We start from the raw sequence: 17993 nt of genomic DNA on the forward strand, positions 1-17993 counted from the left end.
AGCTATGTCACATGCAAAGCTGGCAGGTGGTCAGCATGGCAATTGTAGAGCTGAGGTGGAATGCTAAAACTCTCTAGTATGGCATTCAGTTTCTTTTAACATTTAATTATGACTAATGTAGAGTTTACAACGACAGGCAGCCAGAAAATGTGCTAAACTATTACTTCTTACTAATTGCTGACAAGTTGAGCACACTTCCAGGGGTACTCAGGAAACCGGCAGTGCCCAAACATAGGAGTTCAGTTTGACTGCAGAACTTCACTATTTGAATGTCTCTCATTAGAAAGACATAGTGGCAAGAACCCGCACTGTAACAAGCCATGGGAACAAACGTCGAGCTGTGCTTTGTTCTCATGCTTCTATGCCGGTGATCAATTTCTTTTATTTAATATATATATATTCCTTCATTTTCCATAACTACTTGCTCTTCAGATGCACACTTATGTGCACACTGTACCAAGTACTCAAGCCCGCTAGATTGGTTATCGATTAAAGTACGCCACCGGCTAAATTCTCACACGAAAGTACTCGCAGGTATATACTCTGAATGAAATGTTTGTGGAATTCTCCCAAAAAATGTCTCACACATGCTTTGTGAAACACTCGAGATTCATTCAATGCGAGTGTCTGAGGGATATCATCAAGTGAGAGAATCCTCCAAACGCTATCGCATTACAGCTCTTTAAGTATTAACATGACAGGTTTGAGGAAATTCTTTCCTTTATATATTTCATCCCGCCATTTTTGTCTGTTCATTTGATAAAACAAATGCTGCGGCAAAGCTTGCGATGAAAGTTCCCAAAATTTCCAACACCACCAAATAAACTGATCAGAAATCAATCAGATGGTGCATTACGAAAGAGCGCGTGTCCACAAAGTGTCAAAATGTGTCAAAAGATTGCCGATGAGTCAAGTGATTCATAAATGAATTGCCTCCATGGCTCCCACCTGCACGTGAATCTGGTAGCCGCGGATGAGCCCATTTCGATCCCGGTTGGACGGTGGCTTCCATGAGACGGCCAGTGCCGTGCTATTCAGCGCGGTCACTTTCACCGTCCGTGGCTCTCCAGGAACTGCACAGACATCGAAGTGCGCGGGACGACAAAGCAAAGATATTAAAAGAATGCATACAGGCAGGTGCGTTTTTTTCCCAAGCGTGCATGACCAACCGCATGTTGCAGCGAAATGTAACCTGCTCGTGTGCGTGAATTTTTGAAGCCTACGAAAACAAAACCTTGGGTGGGTTAAGGACTAAACTGCACAAGCTAGATGAAAACATAAGACGAGAGGTAGACTGGATGGTGTACCTCCCATCTTGAGTTTTGAACTGATTTCCAATGGTTGGCCTCCCTGAAGCTGCTGTGGTTATCACTGGTTTGGTCAATGTCGTTAAAAGCTAGGTGCCGCTTTTGCAGAGAGATTAACGCTATTCACTCTGCCTACTTGGGTATATCTTTGGCTGACATTCAGCCCTTACTGTGACAGGACACTTATTGAGCTGCAAGGTGTTGCTGCAGTTGCTATGACCTGTTTAACTGCTAATATTTCCACTATTCCAGCTACTTTGTTGCACCCACGTATTTAATTAATTATTCGTTTATGCATATATTTGTTGCATACTGAATAAACATTTGTTTATTGCATACTGCAGATACTGCACAAAGCCTCGTCCAGTCCCCGAGAAAATTGAAAGCATAATGCCTAAGGGTGTCAGCTTGAAGCACAATCTCATGTTAGCAAATGCAGTTTGATGCGACAGGTATGTCGTGTTGTTGGTGGTGCTGCACACACTGTGTAGAATCGATAGCAAGTGTGTTTTGAGAATTGAAGACAGGAATTTGAAACAAGCTTTTCCTGCATTTCGTGCATAGATACACGAGGTTTTTGTTAGTTAGAAGGAAAATCACATGTGTAGTACATCCAGAGTAAATGAATTAAATGGCTTTCCTTTGCAATTTTTCAAACTCTATTTCACTGGTCTGCTGACACCCTCTATTTCCCAAGGGTTTCAGTTATTATTAGTTCCTGTTTTGTGTCCCAGCAGCAACGAAGTCTTCCAACGATTTTCTTACATGTCGTGTGATATCTGCTACGTTTCAACTTATTGGCAGTAGACAAATGCTTTGCTGAAGGGACGTCCAAATTATGCACCTTTGCCAGCTCAACACTTCTTCCCTTAGTGTCATAGTATCAAGAAAATTATCTTACAACTTTGTTGCATGTTGTATTATCGCCGCTGCATTCCAATGTACTGGCATGTGAGAAGTGCTTTGTTGAAGGCACATACTAATTGTGTATGTTGTTCAGCTCATGTTTTTTTTCCCCTTAGCATTGGTTACAACTGCCTGACAGAGTGAATTGACAGAACATTCAGGCACCCATGCAAGTATGTAAGGGAGCTTCATATAGGGGAGTGATAACATTTAAGCCCGTGGATGCCATTTGTTAACTGTCAGCTCATTATTTTATGAGCTTTTGATTTTGCATTGCCGAAGAGATAACAACTCGATCACACCATGTTTAAAGGAAGAAAGTTATCTTGCAGATATTGGATGCGATAAGGTAGGCTAGCCATGGCAAACTTTTTTGTACGCACGTCTGAAAGAAAATTGCCACTGAATGTCTTGTTCCCAGATAAATGTGCGCCTCGTAAGGGTTAGGGCGTCAAAATGGCAGCCCATATGAACTCGCACAACTGAAGAGTTATTTATATGCACGACATAGATACCACATGAGATAGAAGTGTCACAGCTTTCAGTGACTGGTGCCGCACTATAAATATCATAACTGTGATAACAAGATGGCCTTGATAACTATGGAAACTGACATACTTTAGTGCGAAATTTGAAAAAAAAATTGTAATAGAAAGAAAGAAAGAAAAAAAACAACAAATATTTGTTTTCCAAAACCGTTTTGCACACCTTAAGCTCAGCCACTGCTTATCTAAGGTTACGACTATTCAACATTAGACACAGCTACACCGCAACGCTTTATTTGACAACACTCCCAGCTATTCTTGTGTGTGAAGGTTGTGTTCCTTCATGAATCATTGGCCTGTTCTCACGATCGACAAGTCTGCTACAGCTGGTATCTTTGTGGAGTTAAGCCTGGTAAATGAACAAATAAGTAGACGAAAGTTTATTCTTGTTTGCATGCAATTTTAGCAGACTGCAGCCGCACAACTTGAATGATGCAGTTTGAATCGAGACGAGACTCTACCATCTCCAGAAGCAGTTTTTTTTTCTTAGGCTGGAAATGGAAAACTTATTCCAACAACCTTACACTCACTAATTCAGCAAAGCAATATCTACTCTGAAAGCATATCTGAAGTGATGTTGATCAAGTGTTTGGATGCCCAAGCACTTGGTGTAGCTCTCCTAGATGTATTTCAAACATACCATTTTGGCTTTCCAATTTAGCTTTAACCATAATGAGTGCATATGAGGGATGAAGGTGTGAAAAGATAATAGAATGCCTAAGATTGTCGATTACAGTGGCGTAAACGCATTGCAGAAGGTAAGAATTTTTTTTCTCCAAATTCTGTTGTAACAAAATGACTTCTGTCAAATAATAAGACACAAAAAGCAGTGTCTTGCCACTGATACAAGTTGTACGTGACAAAGTAAGGAGAAAAAGGCTTACACCACACCTCTCATGATTTGAACAAATTGACTTTTCCATAGATGCACGTTCATGAGCATACGTGCCCATAAAGTGTCCCTTTAATGTTAACGCTACTTATGTGCAAGCTGTAATGTAGTAATATTAGCTCTAGTTAGGCTGCATTTAAATATGCCAGACTGTGCTTATAGCACACGGAGACGTGCTTAGATGGTCTGACAACTTGAAAATTACTTCTCATATAACCCAAGCATGCATGCACTCTGATTTCACAGAGATGTAACCTCACTAGTGCGTTTGACTCGTTTTCTTGGTAATGTATTTGGTATTTTGTACTTTCTTGATATGTTTGAAAAGTTCGGAGAACAATTACTGATAAAACCTGGCCACACAGGTGAAAGTAGTACTTAATGCTAAACAGATTGATTTAACATATTTTAGTAACTGACTGATTAAAGTTGCTTGTTTGATTGATTAAACAAATGATTGATTGACCAATTGGTCGGCCCTGCTGCCGAAAAAATTAGAACGCAGGCATCACAAACAAGTCACTGGTTCAATATTTCACCCACGAACGATAAAAGTTGTCTATTTGGTTGGCTCTGCTTGACTTAGTGTGGCTGAATTGCAGACAGGTATGTACTCCACAATGGTTTCCCGCCACTTCCAGATGGGCCAGGCAGGTATTTGCCCTCACCAAATAAGTTAGTGGGCAAAGGTTAGTTGCCAAGTTACCAAATACCCCCCTTATACAAGATCTGAGTGCAAGCAAACTACAGGTCTCCAGAAAGATTTTTTTTTCAAAGTTTTCAAGCCGCAACTACATAACTCCCTGTACACAGAATACGCTGACAATTAATTCAACAATGAATGAGATGCTCACGTTCTAAGAAACACCTAAAAATGTTCACAGGGGGCACGTGATGGTTGAACATCGACAGTAACACTGAACAGAGCGATTAACAAAATGCGAGATGAAGTGTAAGAAAGAGAGCAAGAGTTTTTGTTCTTTCTCGCAAATGATATGAAGGCGGGAAAGGAATTCGGAGGCGAGAGTCTGGAAAAAAAAAAGAAGAAGTCAGCAAAGAAGATGGCACTATAAAAATATACGTGTAAGAGCATACAGCAGCAAGATATAGGAGAGCAGAATGCAACACAGGGAGTGTTCACTGAAGAAAGGTCAAGACAGAGATGCCTATACAAAGTTCAGCGTACAGTGGCCAGAAAATACAGAGCATATCATCTCACCAATGCAACCAGAAAGAGAGGTCAGCTGCACAGCGTACAGTAAGGAGCAATTAGAGGCTATGTACAAATACAGCTATGGTTACATGCCCGCTGTGTACATATACACGAGAAAGACAAAGAGTGTAAAAGAAGAATAGGACAGATAAATAGAAAGAGACAACCACTTTCCCGAAAGGGGACGTGCATCAACTCTGTCGGCATGCGATGTGGCAGACCTATGCATGAGTTTGACGCTGCAAATACAGCGTGGCAATCGTTTCAGAGTTCAGTGTTGGGGTTGCAGAAGTACTCGCGCAGTTGGCTTCTTCATGGTAACCAGCACTTTTTACTTTACTCGTTGAAGATGGCAATTGTTGCACCAGTAATTACAAAAGCAGAACATATTCACTGCAATCTACATAGGGTGAAAAGGGGGAAACCTTAGACTGGAGCCAACATTTCAACAAGCAGAGACATTGTTAGGGCTACAACTGCCCTAACAACAACTGCCAAAACTACAGCCTTGTCATGACAATCACAAGGCCCCTTGTCAAAATGTTGGCTTCTGTCCAAGGTGTCCCTTGTAAGGCCACTGTAGATATCTAAGCCTCCCTCTTCCTGTGAACGCTTTGTATTGTTCGAAACATATTTGCTATGTCTATTCAAAGTTATTTTTATAATTTTATGCACTCATTAGACAGTGCTGACATGGTCACTGCCCACGACACAGTGACACTGTAGGCTGAAGTGTATCGCCGAGAAGAACTGCATTACACTAAACATAGACCCCATTCCTAGACCTGTATACTGAAGCAACCTTCAGCCATATAAGGTCTCCAGTTGCTTGTTCAAGCCCCCGTTCGCCAACTATTCTGGCTTGCACTACCATGCTACTGCTATTGTTTGCTTGTTACGATGAACCACTAACATGAATGTTCTGCTCGCTATGATGATATAGTACTTCTTTATAGGCCACGAAATTGGTCTTGAACAAGACACACCTTCTCTGTAATATCCAATTTTTTGCAACCTTTCCTAGTGCCGAAAACAGAGTGCTATGGCTAATTTCCAAATAAGGTCTGCCACAGCACCCCAAAAGAGTCATAGTGAAGCAAAGACGTACTAGTGTCCACATATAGTACATCCACCAAACAGAAGTCAGCATACAAAAGCGGTGCTTGCGTCTTCCTTGTATGTAAGGTGTGAACTTATGCCTAGCATACGTGTGTTGTCTGGTATGACGGTAGCTTTGAGCAGTCAACTGAAGACATGCAATAAGAATGTCTCAATCGCCAGTCTGGCGGCGCACCATAAGAAACCAACAAATTAGAAAGAGAACAAAACCGCTTCAAAAGCAATTTCCTTTTTGATGGGAGTTTTCTCCAGTCTTCATATCTGCTGTGACATTAACAATGTACAAGAGAGCTTTAGCCTGAACGTATGGAAGGAGGATCAAACAAAACACAATGACAGCAAATAAGCACTGCACAAATCTTCAAGGCAGGGAAATCTTTCAGAAGAAAAAAGAAAATAGCATAGGTTTTCTTCTTCGTAGCCTCAAGCTACTCTTAAAGTCTTACTCTTAATCGAATCAAAAAGATGATGATGATTTGAAGCTAACGCAGGGCTGTTACCTTTTGGCTATATGCTACGTATGTATTTGTAAGTATAATTGTAAATAGCCTCTCATCTGCATATTTTTTCACCTAACACCTTGGTGAAGGTGTGCGTTCCCTGTCCTTATCACGGAACTTCACAGCAGACGCTAGCTTGAGTTTCACTACGACTCTAGGTGAAGAAATCTAGAGTAGTAGGTTTCTTCACCTAGAGTCGCAATGTTGGAGCCTCCACAATAACTCCAACACTGCGTCTGCACCTTTCTGCCAAACAGTGTGGTGGTTTAGGACTCTGAGGTATAAACTATGCCTCTCTGGGCAGTCCGAAGTTTTCTTGCTTCAATTTTTTACATCATTTCTTGCTTCCAATGGTATTTTTTGGACCCCTATGTGCTTAGTTTGTCGAAGAATCCAGCCAATGGCCCCAAGATACACTCGACGCGGCAGCCTCATCAAACCCCCACAAAGGCAAGAATACATTAAGGCTAAAACTCTCTCATAAAGAAAGGAAACTATAAAGGAAATAAACGGTGTGACGCTGAAAACATTCGAACACCTTGTTGTGGTATTGGAAAAGCACCTGGCTATGTCTGGAATGTGTTTAGAGAGAATAAGATGGCAAAAAAAAAAAAAAAAAAAAAAAGGAAAGTGAAGTGAGTGCAGACGTCACAGCAACTCACTACGAATGACAAACATTTGTCACGTTCAAAATTGTTCACTCCCATTTGCAACCCGCACACATGATGAGACAGCTGGAGCAGCAAGTACAAGAAGCACCAAAAAGCAAGAACAAGCTGCTTGAAAGTGAAAAAAAAAAAAAAAAAGAAAAACAGATAGCAAGAGAGTTGGGCACAGTAGACAAAGCCACAGACAGAGCCATGAAGTAGAAGACAAAGACAAAAAAAAAAGGACTTGCAAGTGGCAGTACGTCTGTGGTGCGTCTGCTTCAAAAGACCCTCTATGCCTGAACCCCCATGTCAGACAAGAGACAGGCTGAAAGAGGCGGTAGAAAAAGAAAAAAAACTTCAAGAAAAAAGAAGTGTGTCAGTTGAAGAAGCACTGTCGATGAAGAAGAGCAAGAAGCTGTCAGTGAGGAAGAAGAAGTAGCAGAAGGCTGGGCCAAAAAACACGGCCGCGTCATCGTCGTGAGCCCCTCCTGTGGGGAAGGAGTGGGTCGGTGAAAAAGGGGGAAAAAAAGGACGGGTTTCCGGTGTGTTTGCTAGCTGTGCATGGTGTGAGTGGTGTGAGAGGATGGTGGTAACTGCTACTGCTACTGGAAATTGCAGGCATGCTTCGGGGAGGAAGACATCAGACGACATTAACATGCAACCGCAGTGCAGACGACGGAGGCGTGCAGCAATGCGAAAGGGCAGGGGTACACAGCTAGCAAGTAGGTCAAAGTGTTTTGCATGAGGTGCTGGACTGTTTTATCGTTCAACAATGTTGAGAAGGTTTCTTTCTTTCCATTATTTGCAGAGCTTGACATACGATATTATAGAATCAATGTGAGATCAATGCAAAGGGATCATTTTGAAGACTTGTTTGTTTCACAAGACATTCAGAGAGTTGGGCACAGCAGCCAAGCTCGAGACAAGGCCAAGCTTGAGCCGAGGCCAAGCCAGAGCCAATGCCAAGCCAGAGCCAATGCCAAGCCAGAGCCAATGCCAAGCCAGAGCCAAGCTCAATTGAAGTGGCACTGAAGCGATGGAAAATCCCATTAAGGCCTTTTGGCTTATTAGAAAATTTGCCATCACAGGGCATGTCTTAAGTGTCGACTATTGTATTAAGCTCTCACACCATGGATAATTCAAGAACTCTGGCGGTGCTACACCAGTGCCAAACACTTTGACCAAGGTATATTGTGGCCACAGAAGAGACAAGATTTAGCCAAAGACAGGTGAAAGGAAGAATGGATGGGACAAATAGAGAATGCACAGTGGTAAAACTAGGTGTGAAATCAGTGGGGTCATTTAGTTTCCTGCACTGTGAGAGTGACAAAAGTGACAGAAATTTGCAGTCTTCTGTGTCATGAAGATTTGGTTACATTTTTGGTTCAAGGTGCTTAGTTCGAGGCGAGATTGAGAAAAGATAGCAATATCCCATGGTGAATCGATAACTGCCCATGATATACCCATGATAGAAATGCTTCTCGAAGAACACCTTTCCTTTGGCAGCAGCCTTGCTGCATCATTGCTGATGAATCCCTTGCTGTCTAGCACCAGTTAGGCTGGCAAAGAGAATGATTCAGCTTTCTCATAGAAACATACCTCCCAGTGTTCTATCTGTCCTATCATCTATCAAGGTCAAGGCCAGCAAAGTTACTTATAAAAACAACTAGCTAAATGAAAGTTGCATAACCTCCACGTTTACAATGGATGCAAATAATTTACTGGGCAGGAATATGGACAGATGGTTCAAGATGGATAACATATGTATTGAATGTCTTGATGTTTTCAGGCTTTAGTCCTTGTATAAGACATTTGTGATAGGATATAGCATTTGTGCATTTGTGATAGTTGCAAAATTTGCAATCAGCATTGCGCTAAATAGCAAATGAACTATGATGTAGTTGTTAAGGCTTTAAAAATATTGTGCCACTTTGTGTTTACACGAACCACAACTTCAACAAGGTAACTCTGTAACCCTCAGTGGTATCAATGTGTATTTGATACTAGTACAGCACCATGCCGACGGGTAACCCGGAGCCTAGTCGCAGCTGTAATGCCTGCCCATTTACTGGGTAGGGTCAAGAGAATCCTGGCTTGGCATGGTTGAATAAGAGACACAAAAACATAGCTGAGCATGAACAAAGACACAATTACAAGTGACCATACAGATGCAAGCCAACATAGAAAAAAGAAAAAAAAAAAGACAAGGAAGAACTGGCTCAAGACTCGAAACAAAAAAAAAAAAAAAAAAGAAACACGTGGCAACAATTACAGTTCTTTTTATGAATTCCCTTTTGATAACTTGATACACTTGTTAACTTTTCAAGGTAAGGATAACATTCCTCAAGTATATTCCCCGCGTCCTAATTCTGTCGTCTATAATCCCGAATTCAGGACTGAATAGATTTCACACCCAGCTGACCATTGCATACTCCAAAAAAAAAACGGAAGTAAAAACTAAAAGATAGCAGAAGGCAGTTGTGAAAGACATGGTCAGGAAAGAAAGGCTGTTCAACTCATAAAAAAAGGGGCAGGAGAGGAATAAGGGATGTAAAAAAACAGAGAACTAACATCTTTTGGATCAGAAGTGAGTGGAAATAAATGCCCAGTGAATGAAAAGGCTTGGGACAGTAAATCAAGAGGTGAGAAAAGTAAGATAAAAACACAAGAAAAAACACGTGAGCACCTAAAAGAAAAAGGAAACTGTTTAGAAAGAGCAATGAAAGTAGACAACATAAGAGGAAGACATCTAAAAGGAGAACAAAAATAATATGACCATCTGCAAATGACCAGAAAGAGTGCAAAAAGGAAGTGGAAAAATAAAAAAAAAAAGGACAAGAATGCTTTGAGAAAAACAGGAAAGTAAGCAGTGAACAAAGAGGTTCCAGAACAAATCAAACACTTTTGTATAACAAGGTGAATGAAATGATTTCATGAGAGAGAGAAGGCAAACTGAAAAGGAATGAAAGCGCAGCCACCGTCAGACTTTACCCGTACACAGGATGGCATCTAGCAAAGAAATGCTGTTTTACAGCTATAGATCAAAGCGCCATCGTTCCTAATGAGCGAATGAAAAAGCAGTGCGAGGATCTTTTCGAGCAAAATTTAATTCAAACACCATGAAGCTGCTAAATGCAACTGACTTGCTTCACTTTTGGCTTGCACCACCTGTCTGGTCCAAAGTCCAAAAAGAAGCTATCTGAAGGTGAAATTCGAGGAGCTTTTTTAATAGCTTTTCCTGGAATTTATGGGCTTTCAAGACATAAAAAGGATGTTTTGATATCAAAGGGTTTCCAAGGGTCTCAAGGGCTGCCGTTAACCTTGCAAACGATCACAGCAACCCTGTAAGTGGTTGTAATGCTCCTTGGCAATTCATACATTGAGAAGCAAAAGGCAAGAAGGATAGCTCGGAATGAACAAAGGAACATTGCTGAGCCCCAGCAACTACTACTCCTCCATACTGCCTAATTTGCAGTTCTGAGGTCTGGTTTGAAAGTAGAGGAGCGTATAAGAATACAGAGCTAAACTGTGTTTGTGCAAAGTATGATGGAGGCTGCACCAATGTGGAAAGGCCGGTGAGCAGTGCACTTGTGAGAAAGGGCACAGTGAGAAAGAGTGATGCAAAGGGCAGGAGGTGTAATAGCCTTGGGAGAGGGTTGAGGGTTGGGAAGAAATAATGAAAGAGGGATGGAGGTGCCAAGTGAAACGAAGGAAGGAAATGAAATAAGGAATATAGTATGAAGGCACTGTGAACGAAAGGGGAAGAAAAGGTTGGCTAGAAAGCGAGGGAAGTTATTCAAGCAGGGTAACTCACAGTTGTCCCCAAAAGAAAGTTTAAACAGAGAAAAGTTTAGGTCAGAAAAGCAAGCAGGAGAGAGAGAGACAATGGGGTGGTTAAAGAGACCAGCCTTTCTAGCAATACTGTCACTTAGGTTCAGTGCAAGCTCTGCATAGCTAAGCAATAATCAGAATCCCAATTGGTCTTCCCGCAGATTCGCCAAGGTTCACTTGCCAACTCAAGTACATGACTGACAAATTCTGAATGAACTTCGGTATCATTTTTTCATGTACTGGAACATGGAAACAACTGAGTGCACTGAGCTCATACTTTGTACTTATTGAATGTAAGCGACAGCTTAGCTAACTATGTTGCATCTGCACAATCAACAACGGAAAAAGGCAGAGCTGACTTGTTACCTGTGAAAGATGCATGAAAGAAGCAAACAATGAGAAAGGCTGGTCAGGGATGGCTTTCTCTGTGAACCAGTCATAAAGCTTCCACGTGAGACTTGGCTTTTTTGTGCACACTGTTTGCAATACCCTGATCAAAAGATGGAGCGATGTCTGTTGCTGAGGTTTTGAGAGTGCAACTCGCCAGATTTAATATTGAAGAGCGTTTAATTAAAAACAAATATGAATGATTTTGTGCCTACACACTAACAAGTGTGGCACACCAATTCCGACGAGCTATCGAGTGCTTCCCTAATAATTGAGCATGCCACCTATTCGTGGCTCACTAGTTGATGAAATGTATCAGACAATGATTGATACGTCTAGCAGCGTTTCATCTTTGCACTGGCACGCACCAAACACGCTGAAGGTATGCAGCATGCTGAAGTGCTAAAGTAAAATGTTCCAGCTCTTCACTTAACACTGCTGCTCTGTGCTGTATAAGCTGTACAGATAAGGAAATTACTGGCGCCCGCAACATGGCTGGAAATCCTTATACGACTTTGGTAGCTGGCTTTGAGTGGGTTGAGAACTCCAGAGTATAAATGAAGTGATGAACCTAGTCGAGTCAGGGTTGTGTATGAGACACTAGCTTTAGAGAGCTTTCTGACTGGTAGCGTTGAGAAGCCACGAGGTCAAGAACGAAGAGAACAAAAGCAGAAAAGTGGAGAGCGTCGGCTTGCAATCAAAGAGAGGGAAAAAAAGAGGGAATGTGCAAAAGGCGAGTGAGGAGGAAGGAATGAGGTAAGGGAGGAAGGGAAAGGGGCGTCCCCGCCGGACGACGTACCGTCCTCATCGGTGCGCACGAGAACCTGCGGGGAGGCGGGGCCATCGCCGACAGATGTGCCGGCGAGCACCCAGACGCGGTAGGGGGTCCACTTGTCCAGTCCCGTGATGCTGTGCGACAGCTCGGCGGGCCCCTTGAGCGCCTCGTAGGGCGCCGCCCCCGGGGCCGCGTCGGCGCGGATGTACTTCACCTTGTAGTACGTGATGGCGCCGTTGTGCAGTTCGCGTGGCGGTGGCTCCCAGCTGATGCGCAACGAGCGCGAATCGAGAGCAACGCCGCGTACCTGCTGCGGCGGCGCACCCGGAACTGCAAGGTCCGTGCGCGTTGTGCCCCAAGAGGAGCGTTGGGGGGAAAAGGGGGAGGTCACGTGATGCAACGGGAAGAAGAAGGAAGTGCAGAGGAAGAACAGGCGGTCGAGAGTGCGCTGTGCGATGAGCCAAGGAGATGGATGACACAGTGGAATGGGGCCACGTACAAGACTGCACCCCCCCCTCAATGAGTTGTGCATAAAAACCATCTTCTTGCGCTTGGCTTTGCATCACTTTAGTGTACAGCCAAAGATCAGGGCTGGTAGTGCATGCTTCGGCCCGTTTCTTCACTTAAACGAACAAAAAGAAAGACGCGAGCCAGTTTCATCACGAACAGAGTGATTTCGGTTGCAACAAGTACATTTCTAGCTTCAAAATCTTTTCGGAAGTTAAGGTGCACTTACTGTGAACTACAGTTTAGGACAGGGTTCAGAGACCAGAATAGCATAAAAAAACAGCGAAACCTCCGATTAGGATGGACATTTCTAGTGATATAAAACAAATGAGCGAACCCTTCGAACACTGAGGAGTTTGCTCCCGTCGATAACTTCTGAACAGATGACGCACACCCATCAAACATGTATTAACATGGCAGGATGGGCTAGTTAATGTCTCACACTTTCAAAAGAATGGTGGAAAAAAAAAGAAGCCATGTATGAGGTAAGGGCATGCAACAAGAACAGTGGCGCGGACCGGTTTCGTACAGATCTTGTCGGCACTTCCTTGCACAGTTCACAGGCTACGAAAAAGAAGAGCATGGCCATGGATCTTCGAAAACCTTCGGCTTGCTGGGCTAGGCCACTAATCAAGACTTTGCAACCTAATGAGCACTGCCATATAAACAAACACACTTAGCGAGTTCATGCAAAAAAACACGACAGGAAGAAAGGGCAGAAAAAGTAACATGTTTGCTCATTATGTCCTCTAGCTAACCGCTCGGCACAAGTGAGCCCAGATAAGCTGCCCTAAAAAGATCAGGAGTGAGGTCCATTCAGTTCGCCCTGCACTTCGCAAACTAGTTCATGCTAGTTTAGCTGTTCATGCCGACGACACCATATGCCCTTGTTGTTTGTAAAACTAATAAAACTACTAAACCATTAAACTGGCTGGAATCGCTTGTGTGAACTCCACACAACTAATACGAGTGCAAGCAACACAGTGAACTTTTCCTGTGGCGCTGTATAAAATGAAAACACTCGAACCCCGATATAACAAAGCAACTAAAATTTGGTGGGCTTTATTTCGCAATGTATTCTATTGCTACAATGAAACTGAAAATGAAATAATTGAGACAAGATTGGTTACAGTGAAGCGAATATTTGCTTGCTCAGCAGCTCAAGTTACGTATTCTGGCACCGAAAATGTCACTAAGCATGAAAAAATTGAAGTCATACATTCTATTGGACATGCTGTTAATTTAACGCAGTTTATGTGCCACATATTAGCACAGCAAGAAGCCAATAGGTCATTAAAATCGACAGGAGACCCTCTGCAAGTGTTCCAATTATCGCCAACATTGTAGACAGCCTACGTTGACACCCAGGACGACAGCTTCTAGTTTGACGCACTGGAACACACCAGGAAGACGTTGCTGTGGCTTCACTCCACTCCACATTTTAAGAAAAAGCTAAAATCACGCATTATCTGCTACTGCTTAAAATCATTTTGCATGTGGAACTATGAAAAACACGATGTAGCTTACAATAAGCACATTAGAAAAAGTGACTGTTTTCTTGCACGCAGATTAATTTCCCATTGAGTTTTCAAGCATTCAGCTCAGCCACCATCTTGTTTGGACAGCAAAGTAGCCTGCATAAATTTTTTACTTCAATGCTGTCATCGCAAAGCTGTCTTTTTTGCCCATTTCTTCAGATCTGGAACAAGAATTAAGATAGCCACTGTCTACTATCTGCCTATTGAGTCATCTAAGGCGAGTATTGAAACACAGCCCCTGTTTAACCATCTGCGGCATCATGATTGCATTTCTTTTGCATAGACCCGATTTCAAACTTCTTTTTTCCCGCTGAAATCAGCATGTATGCTTACGACAAACACTGAACATATTGTTACGTTGCAGAGGTCACACATAACAATGTATTTACGAAATTTACGAGAAAGACAACAATGCATAAACAAGATGGCTGTCGAGACTGATTCCACCTACACACGTTAAATCGTCTTCTTCTGACTGGCTCCACTCTTGGTTGCACCGTAAGAAAATAAAGAAGCTGGTTTTGTGTAATCAAATGTAGCAAAGCTTAATCCTTCCCAACCAAGTTCAAGAAGTGCAGGTGAATTGAATGTGCCTGTGATCTTCACCAAACTGTCCCGACAAGGAAGCAAAAGTCTAACACTTTCTTTAGCAGGCAAAAAAAGAAAGGAAAGAGAGATCAAAGAGAATAAACTGGTAGGAAAAGAGCACTGCGGCACTACTACTCACCGTACTGGTCCGTCCGCACAGGCAGGGGTGGTGTGGCAGCGCCCTCGCCCGTGCCCGAGCGGGCCGCCAGCCAGATGTAGTACACGGTGTCTGGGTAGAGCCCCTCGAGGAGGAAGTTCTGGCCGTCGGGCAGGGAGCGCTGTTCCTGCTGCTGAGTGAACGTGTCGTTCCAGTAGAGCTCGTAGCCCACCACCATCTCGGCCGGGTCCAGGGGACGCGTCCAGTTTAGCTGGATGGCCGTCGGGGACACTGCCACCGCCTTCAGGTTCCGTGGCTGGCTTGGCACTGGGAGGAGCAAAATTGATGGCCTGATGAGTCTCTGATGCGAGACCTCAAATGCTTGGAAGACTATAGAAACAGCACAAAAAAAGATGGCAGGCAGAAAGGCAAAGGAAAAACAGAGAGGTTAACCAGAGACGACAGGCAGAGAAAGACACAACATGCAGCATCCGTATTGTGTCTTTCATCATCCGTCGTCATTCTTGCGCTATTTCTAGTCTTCCAAAAATGTACCGACTCGATCAGCTATCAATTCTTCGGCAAAATGTCAGCCGAGTTGAGTTCTTTGTTTTATTGGGGGCTATACAAGAGATTTTGATGTGAAGGGTCGAGGCCTAGTTGCCCTAATGATTTCGGCAGCGGCTAATCTAAATTAATTCTTGACATAAATCTCAAAGAAGAAACGCGAAATCATATGTCGTGGGATCATATCAATGAGGTTCTTCCAAATGAATCAGAGCCATGTTTTCGTGTTTTTTCTGCCCTGCTGCTTTCTTTGACCCACCAGATAATTAGACCAATTACCTCTGTCCCATCAGAGTAGAATTTATGGAAGTCGACTGTACTAATATCCTTGTGTTTATTATTCAATACAGCAGAGACCGTTTATAGCTAAGTTGCTAGAGTTGCGAATATCTGCACTATCAGTGGTACCACACTACAATCAATACAACATTTTCCAAAGGCTCCACGCATGCAAAACACGTAGACGAAACAGCTGCATGTATCTGAGATTCAAAGCACGTGACCTGGATGTTTACATTCACTTAAATAAATTTACAAATGTTGAAAGGTTCATGTTCGAGGACTGGCAGTCTTTGCATGAAGCAGACAAAGTATCGCAGACAAAAAATACTGTGTTTATTCGAATCTAGGCCGATAGTTTTTTTTCAAATAATCATATTCCAAACTCTAGGGTCGGCTTAGATTCGAGGATTTAAAAAAAAACATGCCAGTTTTTCATTGAGACTGCTAAATATGGTGCATAGCTAGCGCCATCTAGAAAAGTCAGTATCGCAGCCGCTACTAACCATGCCAGTAGCCAACTGTACATAAGCGAGGTCGCCATTTTAACCTGTGTCGTGTCAGCCGTATCGGTGTGCGGCGTGGTGTTATTGCGATGGCACCAAGCAGGAGATGCCACTACAGTGCCTGTTTCAAGTGAAAAGTTGTGATAGCCGCAGAGGCATCGTCGAACCTTCAAGCCGGGCGGGACTTCGGCGTCGACGAGAAAAACGTCCGTCGCTGGAGGGGACAACGACAGCAGCTTTCTGGATGCACCGCAACAAGGATGGCATTTAGTGGACCAAAGAAAGGCCGTCACCACGAAGTAAAGACAGTTTTGGCCGACTTTGTTCAGACGTAGAGAGCAGCTGCCCTTCAAGTGACCACAGAAGTGCTCCCAGCGAAAGCTAGGGAACTTTCAAGGGAGCGAGGCCTAACGCCAAAGGATTTCAAAGCCAGCTGGGGCTGGCTTCAGAAGTTCATGAAGCACTTCGGCTTCAGCCTCCGGCGCTGCACTTCAATCACCCAGAAGCTGCCAAGCGATTTCGAAGAAAAGCTGATTGCTTTTCAGCGCTACGTGCTGTGAAAGAGAGAAGCGGCAGGCTACAACCTTGGGCAAATCGGCAACGCCACCCAGACGGCTGTGTGTTTTGATATGCCAGTGGCGTACACCGTGAATGAAAAGGGCGCCAAGGAGGTGAAAGTGCGCTCTGCGGGCTACGAGAAGCAGCGCGCAACTGTGATGCTGTGCTGCACAGCTGATGGACATAAACTCCCTCCTTATATGATATTTAAGGGGGGACACTGCTATTAAATTAATGTTCATCATCTTTTTCCATCAATATTAATGAAACTTTCCAGTCTTGTTAAGGTTTTTGTGCTGATTTCAAATATGTAATTATTTTTCCAATAGGCCATTTAGTTCTGAAGATAAATGAAATTCATTGTCCATCATTTGCGGAAACAATAGAAAAAAAACTGCGCTACAAAAATTCATATTGGCACACGCCTAGGTACTAGAAAACATAAGAAACACAATGGTAGGAATACTTTTTTGATATATTAAATATTAGTAATTTTATAGCAATTCAATCTTCACTGTTCCAATTGTGGGTGCCCTATTGTCTGATCTAAAGTAGAACTGAAAAATTTTAAAGCATAAATTCCAAAATCGGTTCCTACCCCTGTGTGCTTTGTACACTCAGCTACGAGCCACAACAAAAATTATGCCTCTACCTGCCTTGAAGGCAGAGATATGGTTGCCGCAAATCAGCAAGAAGTCAAAAATCGGTGTTTTGAGAAAACGAGAAAAAAGAAGTGAAGTCACTTTTAATCAAATGTGCAGAAAAAATTGTGCACTATTTCGCAGTGAAAGTAGCTAAAAGCCACCAGGAATGTAGTCACTTTGACTACGGCCATCCAAATGGCGTTTCCTGAAAGAATTCTGCATGTCCGTAGTGGTCTTGCGCTTTTTTGCAGATGCAACTGCTCGACGGCGGTCCTTCTCCACCATGCGTTTCATGCTGGGTATACCAGGGTTGAGGTGCAGCTCTTTCAATATTGCTGCAGAGGTCGTCTCACAGCCAGCATTGAATTTCATGACTGCCTCAGCTACTGCGGCTTGCACGGTGAACAGTGAAGCATGCTGTTCCTTTGGAGCCAGTGCCCATATCAGGGAGTGGAGAGACTCATTGCTGTTCTGAGTACTGCCCCGTAGGCACCGCTCAAGGAGCTTTTCATCAGACAGGCGCTCATAAATGGGCAACAGGGCTTCACAGACATGAGGAGGCAAATTGTAGCGGTGCTTAGGGG

At 43.2% G+C, this 17993-nt stretch overlaps 1 protein-coding gene across 1 annotated transcript in view; it reads right to left on the reverse strand.

Annotated features, from left to right (window-relative positions):
* The window catches only part of Lar (tyrosine-protein phosphatase Lar), a 100409-nt gene that overhangs the window by 53081 nt on the left and 29335 nt on the right, over positions 1-17993 (reverse strand). The window contains exons 9-11 of the mRNA XM_055075180.2: positions 14898-15182; positions 12150-12455; positions 949-1073 (exon numbers count right to left, since the gene is read on the reverse strand). Coding sequence (XP_054931155.2) covers positions 949-1073; positions 12150-12455; positions 14898-15182 — 716 coding nt within the window. The remainder of the gene's footprint in view (positions 1-948; positions 1074-12149; positions 12456-14897; positions 15183-17993) is intronic.

Source organism: Dermacentor andersoni, chromosome 11 (genome assembly GCF_023375885.2).
Source record: "Dermacentor andersoni chromosome 11, qqDerAnde1_hic_scaffold, whole genome shotgun sequence".
In the NCBI taxonomy this organism is placed as follows: domain Eukaryota; kingdom Metazoa; phylum Arthropoda; class Arachnida; order Ixodida; family Ixodidae; genus Dermacentor; species Dermacentor andersoni.